Below are 17,164 nucleotides of genomic sequence, written 5' to 3' on the forward strand. Positions count from 1 at the left end.
AGGCAAGCTTTTATTTACAACGTGGCAGCAAAACAGTAGAGCAGTAGAGTAAAACCAGATTAGCATGTCTAGCCCTTCTCACCTCCGCCTTCCTTACACCACCCCCTCCACATGCCCAGGCCAAAGGTCACATAAGTCCCCCCTTTTAATAGCTGTTACGAGTTACGAGTTTTTATTCTCGTAATTCTTGTATTCTTTATTGTCGTATTATTACGAGGTTTTCTTGTAAATTTACAACAATAAAGTTGTAACTATACTTTATTATTTATTATTTACTTTATATTTCAGATTATTTTAGTACTCCGTCGTAACAGGCATTGCCTGAGACAGCTATGAAATTTATGGGACCTTTGGCCTTGGGCAAAGGTAATATTACACTTTTTTTTTCTTTTTTTTCTCATAAATTTACGAGAAAAAAGTCATAATATTACTTATTCTCGTAAATCTACAACTTTTTTTTGGTAAATTTACGACTTTTTCTCATAAATTTACGACTTTATCCTCAAAATCTCAGATTATTATATTTTTTTTCCAATGTGGCCCTAATACTCCGTCATAAATAAGTGAGGATCTGCAAATAATAATAAAAAATAATTGTTTAGGGTTTTCATACTGGTCGAACTGATCCGGTGTGACCTCAAGAAATGGCTGCAGGTTGGCATATGCAGCATTATTGACAAGCAGATCAATTGGGCCAATGTTCTTGAGGGCCGCCGCTGTGGCCCCCCAGTCTGCCAGGTCCACACACACAGGGATGATGGATGGACACTGTGGGAATACACCATGACAAGAACGTGTACATTGTGTAAAAGCAAGCCAAAATAGAATATTGTGGCTCCAGTATCACACTGGTAATCAATTACTTCCTGCACCAGACTGTCCAGGTCTGACTGTGTGCGTGTGACTGCTGTGATCTCCGCCCCACAGCGTGCCAGAGCCAAAGCTGTGGCCCTACCTATTCCTGACATACAGAGCATGCAAAAAAACAACAAAACAAAAAAATATATTTGTGAAAATAAGCACAGAACAGAATTAACAACGATTTCATCACGCTGATATCAATCCGATACTGATATTGCACTGGTAGCGATATAATCGATACTAGTATCGTCCCGCCCGGCCGACGCTGGGTGATTACGTACACACCCACAACGTTTTGTTTTCCGTTTGTTCGTGCTGTGCGTTTACCTTTTCCTGCTCCAGTGACCAGCGCTCGTTTTCCTTTAAATGAAATCTCCATGCTGAAGCAGCTCCAAACTCCACTGTCGACGACGACTGTTCAGTTACTTTAGCCTGAAACCAAGCGACGATTGCGCCTACGTAAATGGCTCGACAGCCTCTGTCGCTTACTTAGATGTTTGCAACCTGAATAAAGTGTTTCATGGGTGAAAAGAAACGACTCAAAGTAGACGGCTTACCGAGCAGTGCACCGGGTATGATCTGCGGACAGGAAGAGGCGTCTCTCAGTTCCGTCAAAAAGTTAATGTTCAAAAATATCGTTTTTTCTTGGACGTCAGTGGGCGGACCGATACAAATATCGATACCAAAAGCTGTTCCGAATTGATACTATCATGACCAGCTCGATATTTTTGTGTTCTTTTTTTTACAGTATGCTTGTTTTCACAACTACCTGTGTTTGTGTTTTTGTTCATATTGTTACATTGCTGATATTACATTTCTCCACAGTGGAACCTTGGGTAGCGTTATTAATTCATTCCAGAAGGTCAGACTCTAACCAAAAGGGATGTTAACCAAATCAAATTTTCCCATAAGAAGTAATGTAAATCTAATTAGTCTGTTCCAGAAAGCCAAAAATGTTAACACAAAACACGTTTTCATAGTTTCACATCCGGAAAACAATTCCAAATGCATACAAATGATGAAGGAAAGGCATAAATGAACATTTCAGGTTACTTTTACCTTCATTGCACATGTGATTCTTGACCTGACTGAAAACACTGAAAACAGGAAGGTGATGGTTGATCACGCTGCTATATTATGTCTTTGAAAACAGTCACGTCGTTAGTGAAGGTAAAAGTAACCTTAAATGTTCATTTATCCCTTTCATTTATATGCATTTAGAATTGTTTTATGAGTTTAAAACTATAAAAACGTGTTTTTGTTAAAATTTTTGCTGATGAAATCACACAGGCGACGCAACTTCCGGTTCCGATTGTCATGTTGTTTCGCTAATAGGATGCTAAAAATGAATGGCGCTTTGTGATTAAAAAAAAACCCACACATACACACATTAAGAACACAGTTGGACTTGGACAGTTGCACTGTATTAACACAAAAAGACGCGCACCATACTGTATGCTAACCGGAGAATGCACACAAACTGAGGCAAAATTGTGACATGTTAACTGAAAAACACGCTAACCAGGGTGGACGCTAACTGAGGTTCCACTGTATACATCATTAAAGTTCTTCAACACAGGAGGGCAAAAAGCTAAATAATTTAGAAACCAATAGTAGTTTTTGTTTTTAGTTATTTTTCACTTTTACTTTATTGTACTCAAACAATTGTGTATATATGTAATAAAGGTTCGCAAAGGTTGAATCAAGGCAACTGGACTTCTGGAAGAGGTTTGAAATTTCTTGTTCTTCAGTTTGAATGATCCGTCCATCCATCTTCTTCCGCTTATCTGGGATCAGTCCAGTTACTTCATCCAGCTCTTCCTGGAGGATCCCGGGGCGTTCCCAGGGCAGTTGAGAGACGTAGTCTCTTCAACTTGTTCTGTGTCTTCCTCGAGGCCTCCTGTCGGTCGAACGTGCCCTGAACCCCTCACCAGGGAGGCGTCTGGTGTGTTTGAGTGCAGACAAAATGCTTACCTTTTCCAAAACTGTCCACACAGCGTCACAATAAATGGTGGTGGTGTCTATAACCCATGGGACACAATTAAAATGCAGTCTTCACAAGAACGCGTGAACAGAATGTTTTATTCTTTACTAAACTACACACCACATAATTGAGAAAGAGTTTACACATCACAATCCCAAACACTGACCTGCAGTGACACATATCATTTGGATTTGGGATTCTGTGCAAAATAAAACTACAAAAAAGCTATACTGTACTTGGCTGTGGTTAATAGGGACTTTAACAACCATTACACTGGACTTTGGCTTAGAGGTACTTAAATAATATAAGCACACTAACACATTTATCCATTTTACTACGGACAACATGCAATGTGTATTTTGGTAATTAAGATGCACAAGTAAAAATGACAAATTATAGCATCAAATCAACTAAAACAGTGGTTGGCAAGAGTCATGATGGGATTTTGAAGATTCTTTGAAACCCAAAAGCCAACCCAAAGAGACGTTCACACATTATAGCACAAACAATACAGATGTAAAAACAGACAAAATAGTGCAAAAAAACCCCAAAGCAGTAATTGCGGGATCAGGTAGATTATGATATGTACGTTTGTGACAATATTTAGAACACTGTTTGGAACCAATGGAAGCCAGCCTTTCGCCCAAGATTACATTTTTGGAGGGTCGGGATAGGACCAACACCTTCACAAACACATCACGCACGCAAGTAAAGCCACAGCTTTACAATTATGACTATAATGTGATCGTTCCTCGCTAATTGTACGATAGCCGTCACGTTCATAAGAGAAATCTATAGAAAGTCTCCATAATAATGCACAAAGTCATACCTGAGACACACTCACTCGCATGTCAAAAGAGTCAAAACACACCCACACTCGCGAGTACAGCCACACAAGTCATAAACTTCATGCAAGGTATAAATGACAGCTACCTTGCACTATGGAAATACACGCAAGGGCTCTAAATAAAGTAGGAAATAATCCACAAAAATCAGGAAAATTGCAGAAAGCCAGGGGGAAGGAGGAGGAATCTGGATTAAGCCTAGCACGGTTCCAATGGCCTAGTGCGAGCATACCCTAAAAGGGGTACAGTAGGGGTGTCACGAGATCTCGCAAGATTAAAACTGTCTTGCGATCATGAATTAATCACATGATAAATGAAAATGAACTTGATCATTTTGCCGGTGTTTTTTTTTTTTGCCAATTTTGCCTCTAAACAAGGAAGAGTTGCAGTGGTTGAGCATCTAGGCGCTTCGTAGATCAACAGCGTTCCATAGAACACTGGTGAACAGAGTGAGATCTCTTGTCAGTCATACAGTCGCTTTGTCTCTGTTAGGGGAGGCGGGACCACACAGTAAAAGGGTGGAGCTTCATGAGGAGCAATGCAAGGCAACATAGTAGAAGTTAGTAGGGAAACCAATGCTTGCAATGCCAAACGCGCAGCCCCCGTGTGAGACTATTAATAATGAGCAAGGTGAGCCCATCAACACGAACGAGCTAGTATGCCGAATTTATTTGAAAGTGGTAGCAACATAAAAGGCAACAAAACAAACTTGCCCACCTCAAACATATTCACCCGACCCAGTTTTCTCATCTGGGAAACAAAAAAAAAACACATCGAGATGCAGGGCTTTCGTCCCGACAGTCAACGTTTACTGAGACGTTTGGTCGGCAAAGTACTGTAAATACAAACGGAACAGCTCAAAATGGTGTGCATTCACAGAAAGTCATCGTTAAAGAGATGCTGCTCTTTAATACATTTGAAAAGCCAGCATTTCAAGAAATGCTGCAAACTTTTGACAGGCAGTACGAACTGCCTGTGAGAAAAACTTCGTCACAAACGCCAATTCCACAACTTTGACATATTAGGGAATACTGCAGTATTATGATATGTTATTACGATATATTATTCCGTTTGTGTTATTTTTGACAATAAACATTTCTAAACGCACCTGCATTGTTTTGTGACACGGTTCAACAAAAAGGTTTGTTTGTCCAGTCATATTTTTTCATTGCACTTTTCTTGAAATTAATGTTAAAATCTCGTCTCGTGGACCCAATTTCGTGCATCGTCTCGTCTCGTGTGTTGGGTGCCTCCTGACACCCCTAGTGTTGAGACCACAACACCCTAAATGACTCGTGAGGTAGGACTTGAATGCAAGCATGGGTTGTTAATAATTCACAGCTAAAGGTAGCTTGAGCCAGGCAAAGGATGGCAACTTTGCGGGTTCTAAGAGCTGGTTGTCAGTTTTTCGATTTAAGCTTTGGACACCAGTCAGTATCGGGGTATAGAAGGCAGTGGACTGTTTTAAACCTGGAATGAGACAAAGAGTTACATTTTGTTTTTGCTATACTATGGACTGTTCTTATTACCTTGTTGGGTCTTCAGCCAGTGAAAAGCCTGCAACAATGCTGACCACATTCCGTCTGTTCTCATATCCTCCATAGCTGAGTGTCACCTGTTGGAGAACAAGAAATGCACACCTTTCAACTTTTTTTTTCAAGCTGAAAAAAATTACAAGAGCGCCACCTTGCTTTTTTTAGAATGCATTATGATTCACATCTAATATACCTGGTACTTTCTGCATTTGAGTAAATACACGTGGCTACTTCATGAGGAAATTCAGTAATCTTAAAAAAATATGCCCATACACATTTTTGACCAAAACACTTTGCTTATGTTTTGCTAATGCAACTACTCCAAACTGCTTTTGAGAACAGACACTGCACACAAAATACTGACCTGTTCCAAAACATTGTCTGTGGGCAGCTTCTGGAGATTCTCCAGGTGGGAGTGGAAGAGGTGTGTGTGTATTAAGGTGACCTCCAGCAGAGCTTCGATAATGTAGCCAATGGTGCAATCGTCTGGGAGGCGGATCTTCTCTGCTGTACTGATGAAATTCCCCAAACTGAAAGCCCAAGACACAGTTTCACTATATTTCATACAGTTCCTCACTCAATTCCCTGCATTGTGACATTTGCCACAGTTACTTTGGACTCCACCAGTGGCGCAACGACACCAAGTAGAGCTGGCAAGCAAACCATTTAGAGGAAAACTAAGCATCTTCTTGATGTGATGTTTGTTTGCACAACAAAGTGCGTTGGGGAACATGAAAACGCACACATTTGAAAATGGGGACAACGCTGCAGTTCACAATGCCCGCCTGACAAAGGATTTCTTCCAGACGAATAACCTCACTCTTTTGGACCATCCTGCGTGTTCCACTGATCTAAATCCAATTGAGAACATTTGGGGATGGATGGCAAGGGACGTTTACAAAAATGGACATCAGTTCCAGACAGTGGCTGCCCTCCGTGAAGCCATCTTCACCACCTGGAGCAACATCCCCACTAGCCTCCTGGAAACACTGGCATTCAGCATACCCAAACCAATTTTTTTTAGGTGACAAGAATGGTACAGCTACTCATTACAGAGTTATTTTTTGAACAATTTATTTCAATTTTAGGGGAGGTTTTTTTTTTTTTCCACTATGGTCTTAAAGTTTTGATCAGCTGATGAACATCCCATTTCACTTTAATGCTTTTTTGCAAGAAATTACTTACTCAAAATGCAAATTCTTTCACTTTTTCAAATAGTCTTAATATTTTGATGGCGAATGTATACACAGTATGTATCTATGCGTAAGGAGGTTGCTCCAGCATGTCATGTCCTTCTTGGCCAGGGTGAAGCATGGTGAAGTAGTCACCAATTGTCTTGCCACAGCTCTCGACTCCACCGGGAGTTTTTGCCAGCACGACTACAGTTAGATTCTGTGGTGTTTTGCTTCGTTCAGCGAGCAAGAGGAGGTGAGAGTTGTGGCAGGACAACTCATGGCTGCTTTGCCATGACAACACGCCTGCTCACAATGCACGGAGCATCCGACAGTTACTGGCTGAGAAGAACACCGCAATACTGGAGCAAACTCACGCGACCTGCCTCAGTGTGATTTTTTTATCCCTCTTTCACAAGCTCAAGTGGACCAATTTTGAAGATGTGGACAAAATCAAGATGGCAGTGACGATGACGCTGTTAAGGATACTGGAAAAATCCTTCCGGGAATGTATGAAGGTGTGGTAAAGACTCCAGGGGGATTACTTTGAAGGGGAAAACTTGGAGTTTGGTTTTATTAAGAACAGTGAAGGAAGGCTAAAATGTGACATGTGTCCTCAGGTTCTTGCAAATGAATCCATGAATCCATGCCATCTACATGGCATCAAGTATAAATGGCCGAGTTTGGAACATTTTCTCTCTCACGACGGGTCTATGGTCGCAAAAAAAAAATTGAGAAACCCCACCTTACTATATCAAAAATGACCTGAAACGTGATCGTAAAATCTATGTGATTATGGTGCACCATTCCACACCTACACCAGCTACAGTGCTATCATATATAAAGTCGCCAGTGGAATGGCCAGGACCCAAACTGCGCCCTCTGCCCAAATTCAGCGACTCTCAAACACATCTTGACCAGTTGTGGGACACAGCCTCACACAAGGCCGCTACACCTGGAGGCACAATCAGGTCCTTAAGAGTCTGGCAGCAGCCCTTGAAAGCAAGAGGAACACCATCAACTCCTTGCTCTTGAGAGCTGTCAATTCCATCTCTGTGCCAACATTCGTTCGAGAGGGACAGAAACAAAGCCTAACCACCCAGCCACCAAACCACAAACCGGACAGCTAGCCATGGCCCGGGACTGGAAATGCTAGTTGATATTGGCAAGCAACTAATCTTTCCCCCAGAGATTGCAAGCACCACCCTCAGGCAAGACTTGGTGCTATGTTCCCATTTACTAAAAGGTGGTCTACATCATAGAGCTCACGGTTCCATGGGAGGATTCCACCGAAGAGGCCTACGAACAAAATAAACTGCGCTACACAGATCTGGCAGCAGATGCACAACAACGAGACCATCAATCAGGCTTATGAAAGACCTTGGCATTCATAGAAAGGCTCTGCGACAGACAATAAGATCAGTCTCTGAAACGGACGAAAGAAGCAGCCAGTGGCTATGGATCAAGCGCAAGGACCGTTGCTGGGTGCAAAGCAGAGGGGGGCACACACCTGGTATGCCAGGTGTTGCCGATGAGCTCTCTGGAGGTGTCATGGGCCTATCAGTGGGCCTATCATCGAAACACCCATGGAGGGTACCCACCTGACAACCCTAAAGAAGCTTTAAACTCACTCCCGTCCTTTCTGTCCTTACCCAATAGCCACCGCAGGAAGTATGCCGTCAATGCTAACGTGTGAGTCTATTTTATGTCTTATTTATGTCAAACATGGATTATTTACCATTATTATAATACGGGTAATACGAGTGTAAAAGTGACTATTAGGGTGTTCATGTCTACAGGGCTCTGATAATGCTAAGAAGGTCGTAAACAGGTTTTCTATCCTACGAAAATATTCAATTTATAAATAAGGAATTCTACTCTGCGGAAATTCACTCATCACGGTCGGGTGTGGAACCAATTAACCTCGATAAACGAGGGATTACTGTACATTGATAACGCTTCTCTAGCAAATTGTGTATTTATTGCATCACTACTACCCTGTGGAGTTGCATTACTTATATAGATGCAATTTTCAACTTGTATTAAATATAACTTTATGTATATGAAGACAGTTCACGTGCATGCCCGCACTGCTTCTTTACAAATTGCAATCGCCAACTACTGGCTAGGTATGTATTGCATGAACGTTACGTATTATGCTGTATATTGCTTTAAGACAACATAAAAAAATGCTTCCCTTTAACTACGTTATAGGGTCTAAAATTTTGAAATTGTACAGCTGTACAACTTCATTGAAAGTAGACATTTTTCAATCAAATTAAACATTCAGGACCATTCCTTGTTGAAGTGGAGTTTTACACGTTGGGTTCCTAAATCAAAGCAGCTAGAGGCAATTCTTTCAGTAGAGGAAAAACATTGAGCCGGAACCTACCTGGCCCATGGGCTCATTTTCAGTCCCAGACCTCGGCTGATGCAGAAACCTGCGCCACCCGTTGCAAACCAGAACTTGACTGATACCTGACACGACAGAACGAGAAACAAATTGTGTTTAAAGGAGACATATTAAGCTTTTTCCCCACAGTCATAACAGTTCTTAGGTGTCTTCTGTGACATACTGTACTTTGGTGAAAATTAGGAAGAAGTCTGGGAGGGATCCAAACGAGTATAATTATTTCCCCATAATGGTTCAGTGTAGTCGCTTCCGAGAATCAAAAATGGTCAGTGAAGCTTCCAAGTCATGGACAGAATAATATTGTGTGAGGGTGCTCTTATGTTGCTGTTGCAGACTGGCATGACACAGTCGAGCCAAAAAGGGAACGGCTTGCTGAAGGATGCATTTTATGACAAAGCCAGCCAGCATGAAAATGACTCGTGTAATTTCATACAGAGACACAAATGTTCATACAGCCTGTTAAAAAGTCTGTTTTCCATACTATGTCCTCTTTAAATTAAAAAAAAAATGCAGTCATTTTATCGAAAAAGATTAGCTGGCTTGGATCGCACAGGTACAAAACAGTCTGGTATGACCATGGAAACCCTGCATCACAAACTCCCACACCAATGTGAGATGTACCATGCTGTTCTACCATTGACCGGTTACTGGTCCAAGTTATGTGCATTGCTTGAACTGTGCAAACTTTGCCACATCTTAAAATGTTCTGACAATGCTTATTTTATGACAGTATGTTAACACAGAGCTGAGCTATGCAGGCTTATTCATGTAAGGTACGTTCCCACATGTTAACCGCCGTTGGCTATCGCTTCAAAGGGGTGGGGGTACTTGGCCCTGGATCAAAAAGTAATGAAATGATGCCATGCTGCTACTTAACATTGCAACAGCTTGGAGGATAAGCTCGTCTCTTGAAACTTCTGTGATAGTATATGTAAAACCCATATAAGGTGTTGTGACTGACCAAACCATCAGTCTTGACTCTCTCTGCAGCTTCTATGGGGTGGTCCAGACTGGGCCGACCGAGGTACACATCCTGGCTGTGATGGTAAGAAGAGAGCAGCCGCAAAAGGCTAGGCAGGATCACATAGTTATCGTCATCCACATGGCAGAACCACCTAAAACACATACATTAGTCACAATAAGCTCTATGAGAGCCAGGCTGGGTTAATGATACTCCCCCCCCGCAATCAGACAATTTTTCCGCTTACTTCTTCTTAGACTCAATGAATTTGTCGTACTCGACAGACATCTTGCAGCACAGAGCCTGTCGAGTGTGAGCCGCTGAGCAGTTAGTGTTGATGATGTTTGCACCTACCAAAAAAAAGGTCAGAAATATAAAGGGTTAAAACCATTTCCATTCTAAAACTATCATCTGTCAACCACTTCTTTAATGCTTCAAAATACGGTCGTCCATAGCCACGTTGCGGTTCTAATTTTGCAGCTTCACTCTATCACGATAAATCTTGCTGTTTCATGGTTAAATACGGCCTATTATTAGTCAAAAATATGCATGTTTAAGCAAATTGTACATATTTTTTTGCCTATATTAAGCATAAAAATGGCTGAATGAACTAAAATATAAATATAACGTATTAAGAAGACATCCAAATTGTGAATGTAGTATTCTGCATTGGTCAGTAGGGGACTGTGCATTGGTCAGTAGGGGACTGTGATTGTTAGATGAGACAAGCACCAGACTTCATTGCCGGAACAACAAGCTGTTACTGCAGGTTTTAAGTACATCACAAAGGGCACAATAATAATAACAACATATTAATCATAATAATAACACTGGCTACTGTTGCGGCCATAACACACAAGCGAAAACTCAACTCTGAACCTGTCCACCACCCATTCTGCTCCTCTACAAGCACCAGAACTGTGACACATACAAGTTCAATTTATGTCTTAAGTGGCATATTTTTTTATATGTTATGGTTTTATATGCCATAACTAGAAAAATATTCCGTTTATAAAGGAAGGAATCTTACTTCGCTGAAATTCACTGGTCACGGTCGGGTCTGGAACCAATTAAGCTTGATAAACGAGGGACTCCTTTATATTTATTTTTCTATTAAAATTCATTGTCTGTAACATCGTCCTGCTAGATACCTGTTCTCATTCGCAGTTCTTTGTCATCACCGTCTGTGAATATGTAAGTCTGGAAGAGACAAAGCCACACTGTCAACACACACACACTGATACAAGAAAAGTCAAAGCAGTTGCAGACAGAAAATGATGCACGCTAAACTAAGCTTAGCACATTTTACCATGGATGCGACACACTTTTGTAAAAGTCAAACACAGCAAAAGTATTTTTGCAAAAACACATGATCTTTTTAAACATATCAAATACATACACATAATTATATGTGCAAAGTCAACCACTGCTAGCCCCTTTGCAAAAACACATGATCTTTTTAAACATATCAAATACATACACATAATTATATGTGCAAAGTCAACCACTGCTAGCCCCACCTGCAATGCACACTACATCCACCAAGTTACATTAGGGATCATCACATGGTTAAACCAGCACACTTCCCAGTGTCTGAAAAGGAGCAGGAAGAACGGCTCACCATATCTATTACTAATAATTCATTCACACCATACCGTCTACATGTGAACACTATCTGGGGGCAAAGACTTTTTCACACCACTATATACATATACTGAATAGTGGCAGCATTTCTGAGTATATTACATTCTCACCTGTTCTTTAGCCTGTGATATCCAGGTTTGTATTAGCAGCTCCAGTCTGGACTTGTGGTACTTCCTGGTAGTCTTCACGGCAATAAAAATGTCCTTTAATTCCAACAGGTCATGTGATGCGAAACCTGGGAGAATACCGTCTTGTCCTCCAGGGATGGAAACTATATTGGAGTTTTTTTCCGAGTATGTCTCCCTGTAGTTGTCATTTCCATGTTCAGTCTCGATGGTACCGTCCAGCCCTCTTGAGTTTGTATTCAACACTGTAGTCCAAACTGTCCCCCTAGCAGGGCTCTCAAAGCTTTCCTGTAAAGTGTTTGGTGAGGTCTTAATCTGTGGTCGCGGCTGTGGCAGGTCCACGTGGTGAGTCGTGGGCTGAAGGGCCGGGATGAGCATCAGCAGGAGGCCACAGAACGCAAGGGAAAACAGAAAGCAGACCTTACTGACGCCCACCGAGGCTATGTGCATCCTGACGGGGCGATGGAGGGGGGCATCAGCCTCCGGGGCTGAAGCCACTTTCGACAACACCCCGTCCCATCCTCACGCCATCTCACAGAGTCCTGCAAGAGTTGAGGCATTCAAAGGGACAGTTTGGGTGTTTGAGGGGTTAAAAAGCATGCTGATGGTCTTACACCTCCAAAGTTCACATTGTATGTGTAAGTGTGGTTGCAAGGGAGGTGTTTTATGCGCATATGCACTTTGCATAACAGCATTTCAAGTTGCACAAAATACTGGAGTTTAACTGCCAAAATGCATAAGGGAACGCAAGATGTCAGCATATTGAGCAACACCACCGAGTACCTTTTTCACACCACTTTATTTACTGTGACGCACGAGCACGAGTCTTATTTATGTCTTATTTTCTCTGGTTAAATGTACTATATTGGGTAATATGAGTGTGACTACAGGGGTGTTACTCTATGTATAGAGGGCTCTAATAATATTAAAAACCATATGCAGAAGGTCGTAAACAGGTTTTCGATGCTGTAACTACGAAAATATTTCATTTATAATTGATGAATCCTACCTCCTAATTCATTTATCGCGGTCGGGTCAGGCACCAATTATTCGCGATACACGAGTAATGATCGCATTCTTGTTCAGTTCCTTGGAAAGCTTCCATATGGTAAACTACCAGGAAGTTTCGGCCAAAGATAAGAGTCTTTATATAGTCTTTAACGGCCACCACGATGTCAATAATATATGATTAGGTACAACGTCTCCAGAGTCAGTCGCCCTCGTACTTATATCAGCATTAAAGATCAAATTCAGCTAAGAAATGATTTAACAGTTGTGCCACTTCCGTTTAAAACAACAATAAAATGCGCTTGTTACGCGACGTTGCGTCACAAAGTAACGAATGAATGATACAAACGGATTCACTTGTGAACAATGTGTTACTCATGGTAGAAATGTTTCTATACGCAGCTGTTAGCGTTAGCCAAAGTTCCAGGAGCCACAGCGAACCTGAAAACATTTATCATAAACACTTTTTGGTATGAATGGCAGCTAGTTAGAAATAAAACTTACCGTGAAGCATCGGAAGAGACATTTGAGTTATTTTTCCCACATGACGGGAGTTGCAGTGAAGTATTGAACTTTAACTCGCACAACAATGAGCTTACTCGAAAACAATTCTCAGCATCGAAGGAGTTTGATGGTCGAGGTTAGAATCTCTGCTTAATCGACGTTCTTCCATTTTGCTCAGCCGTCTCTTGAAAACCTACAACTGACTTTCCTGATCACTTGCGCCAGTGAAATCGTTAATTACATAACTTAAGTTGTGAAAGAAAAACATAACAAACTTGATTTTACTGCCACATCCTCTACTTCAACACGCCACGATAGGTCAGCTTTCCGGGACAAAAAAACTGTTTCCGGTCAAACCTTTCAAAGTAATACACGTGGTGACTGTAAAGATATAATCGTATAATAATCAGGAAAGTAATACGATTTTGTTTGTCTATAATGGCATACAGAATACAGATAATGAGACCTGGCTTAACTGAAGCTAGAAAATAAACAAAACAACATACATCGTGTAGGCCTACATCATAACATACCTTTAACAACAATTCTTCTGTGAATGATAATGTGAATGTGAATGATGATGAATAAGTTAAGACACAATCTGAATCCCCAAATCTGAGCTTTATTATTGATCACAAACACAATGACCTTTCACATCACGAATAACTGAGCAGCGTCACATTACATTTGTGATTTGGGGTATGTATTGTCCTGCAATAAAAACAATGCAAAATGCAGTCTATCATAAATGCATCATGTCACTTAAGCAAGAAATGACGACAACACAGTCAAATGGAGCATCAATGCATGCTCATTGCGATCCAATTTCTGTTACCCCAGGTCTATCTGACTCACTTCACGTAGAAGTAATATTCTTAAGTAACATCGATGTGGTGACAGAGGGGTTGAGCGAGAACACTATTCAGTTATTTCAAATACACTTTACACTTTTCTGAGTAACTGTGTTGGATTTCATGCACACATGGGACAACATGTATATTACTTCATCTTGCCATAGACAACTGAATACCAATACCTTATCACAGGGGTGGCCAAAGTGCGGTCCGGGGGCCATTTGTGGCCCATGGCTGTTTTCTTATTTGCCCGTATCACATTGCAAAAATATAATTTAACAACAACAACAAAAAAACACCAGACAACAGCAAAAATGGAAAAATCAGCAGTAATTTTACAAGAATAAAGTCAAAATATTATATATACTGCATATATATATAAAGTTGTAATTTTACAAAATTAAAATTGTAAAATTCTGAGGAAAAAATAAGTTGTTTTTTGGAAGGAAAATTAGTTAGGTTAGGTTACGAGAATCATTCAAATATTGCGGAAATAAGGTCATAATTACGAGAAGAAAATTTACAAGAATAAAGTTGAAGTAGTAGGAAAATTTTAATAAAAACCAGCACAAAAAAAAGTCAAAATATTTAAGAGAAAAAAGAAAAAAATTGTTTTCTTTTTTCTTTTTTTTAGTAAAAACAAAGAATAAAGTTGTAATTATTGAAAAAGTCATAATAAAAGCCATTTTGAAAAAGTTACATTACTTTTTCCGGCGAAGGCCAGATAGTGAAAAATGAAAGGGCCACTTTGATATTTTGTAAAGCAACTTAAAAAAAAAAAAACTGCACCTCAGCTTTGTGATACAGTGAAAAAGGCCATTATTAGTATGAACGTCAATCTTTGCTCTTTTTTCCCCAATTTAGCGTTTTTGTTTTTAAATTTTCCAAATATTTCAACTTTATTCATTAAATAATCTTTGTAAATTTTTAAATTACAGCTTTACTTTGTGTTGTTGTTTATTCATAATATTATGACTTTAAAAAAAAATTCTTTAATATTTCAACTCTGTTACTAAAATGACATTTTTCTTCGTAATATTACAAGTTTATTCTTGTAAAATTGCAACTTTTCGTCTCATTAGGATAAAACTTGTCTGCTTAATATTTTTTAAATTATTTATTGTGAAATTACAGCTGTTTTTTTGTAAAATTGCAACTTTTCGTCTCGTTAGGATACAACTTTTCTGCTTAATATTTTTTAAATTATTTATTGTGAAATTACAGCTGTTTTTTCCATTTCTGCTGTTATTTTAATTTACCAACTATTTCAAATGTCTTCTTGCAAATTTTTCTCTCATAATTATGACTTTATTCCCATAATATTTTGAATTTCTTCTTGTAAAATTTGAACTTTTTCCCCAACCAAATCTTCCAAAAATGACAACTTTATTTGTTTTTGTTTCTCATAATATTACGACTTTAAAAAAAGAATATTTTTTTTATATTTCAATTTTAGGCAAGTAAAATAATGTTATTTTCCATCCGCACTTTGTACACACCTGCTGTTTGTAATGTAATGTCACTCAGCTGTGACATGGAATCATTCCGTCACATTGTAACTACGTTTCCTTGCACCCTGTGATCATTTCCTCCTTTCTAATGACACACACGTTCACAGCACAAGAGAAGACTGACTGGACGTGCGTGCAACGTGCTAAGTACACACGGGGGGAATGAAAACAGTTGGCGTTCTGGTTATTTCCATGAAATGAGTGCATTTTACCAAGAATTTCCACTGTCTGTTTAAAGTTGTACACAAAGGCGTGGCACCTGCTTCCCCATCCAAAAACATGGAGGAGCCAACTCACAACAGGAAATGACACTATATTGCACAAGCCTTCCTAAAACTAGAAATACATTAAAATCTGCTAGACATGGCGTGGACATACTGTAGTGTTCTCAGCACAGAGTACCCAGTCTGGGTACAGCTGGGGTACTGCAAACCCTGGACAGTACAATATTCAATATCACAGACAGTTATGGATTGCCACTAGAGGGACACAGAGGTTTGCACAAGTGTTCATGCACATGTACAGTAGGCATACACAAGAGGAGAGAAGACTGGGGACTCCACCAGCTAATGTTCACTCATCAAATCTTCCCTCCATGATGCTCTCAAACGAGAAGGGGACAAACTTGAAGCCTTGGCCGCCATAGAATTTATTCTGGAATTCGACCCTGAAAGGAGACAGTTGAGAAGAAGAAAATGTGGTGAGATGATTTCTTGTAAATGTGGAAACTGCATCAACACTGGCAGTACTGACGGAACCTGATTTGTTTAGTGCTCATTCAATGTCATACATTCAATGTAATTTTAAAGACTTATCATTATTTATCATTATTATTATTGAACTTGATACATACATACAGCAAATTCATCTATTGTGTCTACAGCCCTGGTGTGTCACCAGCACCCTTCTTCAGGGTCCCTCTACCTCCCTTGGGTGGAGTACAGCCACACCACTTGCCTGTCTTGATTCCAAGTGGTCTACGGCTTCCAGCCCCCTCCTTTTCCCTCACAGGAAGCGGAAACCGCTAATCCCTTTTTGGCTGCCTTCCTTCGTCATGTCCACCGTGTCTGGCACAAGACCCGTGCTGCCCCGTCCAGTCCCGCCAGGCGCAACCAGAGACTGGCTAACCGCCACCGCACGCCTGTCCCCGACTATAAGCCTGGCCAGAATGTTTGGTTCCGCTAGCGGTGGAGTCTAAGAAATTGACTCCTCGATTCATTGGTCCATTCGAGGATGATAACCCAGCGTCTACTTTGGGCTTGTTTATTGTAAATTCTTGCTTTTTTGGGTTCGTTTTCTGCAAGCTAGTCAGTTGTTTCTCTCGTGTGATCTGGCAACCGTGTCACCGTGTCTCGGTGGCAAATGTGCATGAGAAGGAATTCTACGAGCTATATTGAGCTATCAATTATGTCTCAGTTGAAGTGATTACGCAAAACAGTGACCTGCCAGACACAACTTTCCCACTATTCAATTTATGATGAGCATCTTGACCTGGATGGTTAGCAATTTGCACAGAAACAATACAGGTTGTCACGTTGTGACGGCTAATTTTTTACATCAAAGTACAACCCTTTGGCTTCCTCCATTCACGTGTACTGCTCTTTAAGTCTCTAATAGCCACTAACGGTAGACACGGTTGTCTGCTTTTCGCCACATTCATGAGCGACCCGGCAACAATTTCGATCGTAGCTGACACCCTTTTCACACTAGAGGCGGAATGAGCCGGAATGCCGTTGGAATGAAAATT

The 17,164-nt window shown here is 40.5% G+C and overlaps 3 protein-coding genes across 12 annotated transcripts in view; all 3 read right to left on the bottom strand.

Moving 5' to 3' along the window:
- Positions 1 to 1,948, bottom strand: part of dcxr (dicarbonyl/L-xylulose reductase) — a 19,060-nt gene extending 17,112 nt beyond the window's left edge. For 5 of the 7 annotated variants that reach the window (XR_008566751.1, XR_008566755.1, XR_008566752.1 and 2 more), the window contains exons 1-4: positions 1,419 to 1,528; positions 1,189 to 1,293; positions 864 to 961; positions 614 to 768 (exon numbers count right to left, since the gene is read on the bottom strand). Coding sequence is in view for 3 of the 7 variants with exons in the window: in XM_054759589.1 (XP_054615564.1) it covers positions 614 to 768; positions 864 to 961; positions 1,189 to 1,240 (305 nt within the window). In the remaining 4 variants the exon portion in view is untranslated. The other 2 variants (XM_054759621.1, XM_054759596.1) reach the window with 2 other exon arrangements.
- A 988-nt stretch (positions 1,949 to 2,936) lies between these two features.
- Positions 2,937 to 13,377, bottom strand: rfng (RFNG O-fucosylpeptide 3-beta-N-acetylglucosaminyltransferase). The gene is made up of 9 exons (XM_054769173.1): positions 13,053 to 13,377; positions 11,526 to 12,082; positions 10,923 to 10,971; positions 10,019 to 10,121; positions 9,772 to 9,925; positions 8,790 to 8,875; positions 5,590 to 5,755; positions 5,220 to 5,305; positions 2,937 to 5,160 (listed from the first exon to the last, which is right to left on the bottom strand). The coding sequence occupies exons 2-9, from the start codon at positions 11,988 to 11,990 to the stop codon at positions 5,091 to 5,093; spliced, it is 1,179 nt and encodes a 392-aa protein (XP_054625148.1). The 5' UTR covers positions 11,991 to 12,082; positions 13,053 to 13,377; the 3' UTR covers positions 2,937 to 5,090.
- A 281-nt stretch (positions 13,378 to 13,658) lies between these two features.
- LOC129174338 (V-type proton ATPase 116 kDa subunit a 1-like) overlaps positions 13,659 to 17,164 on the bottom strand; it is a 44,710-nt gene continuing 41,204 nt past the window's right edge. For all 4 annotated transcript variants that reach the window (XM_054766295.1, XM_054766287.1, XM_054766279.1 and 1 more), the window contains one exon: positions 13,659 to 16,084. In XM_054766295.1, the coding sequence (XP_054622270.1) occupies positions 15,991 to 16,084 (94 nt within the window). In that variant the 3' untranslated portion in view covers positions 13,659 to 15,990. The remainder of the gene's footprint in view (positions 16,085 to 17,164) is intronic.

The sequence above is a fragment of the Dunckerocampus dactyliophorus genome, chromosome 2, assembly GCF_027744805.1.
Source record: "Dunckerocampus dactyliophorus isolate RoL2022-P2 chromosome 2, RoL_Ddac_1.1, whole genome shotgun sequence".
NCBI lineage: Eukaryota > Metazoa > Chordata > Actinopteri > Syngnathiformes > Syngnathidae > Dunckerocampus > Dunckerocampus dactyliophorus.

Coding starts and splice junctions, on each gene's coding strand:
- rfng (XM_054769173.1), bottom strand. CDS start 11,990: ATGCACATAGCCTCGGTGGGCGTCAGTAAGGTCTGCTTTCTGTTTTCC. Junction 10,972..11,525: donor TATCACAGGCTAAAGAACAG/GTGAGAATGTAA, acceptor TGTCTCTTCCAG/ACTTACATATTCACAGACGG. Junction 5,161..5,219: donor CTGGCTGAAGACCCAACAAG/GTAATAAGAACA, acceptor GTCTCATTCCAG/GTTTAAAACAGTCCACTGCC.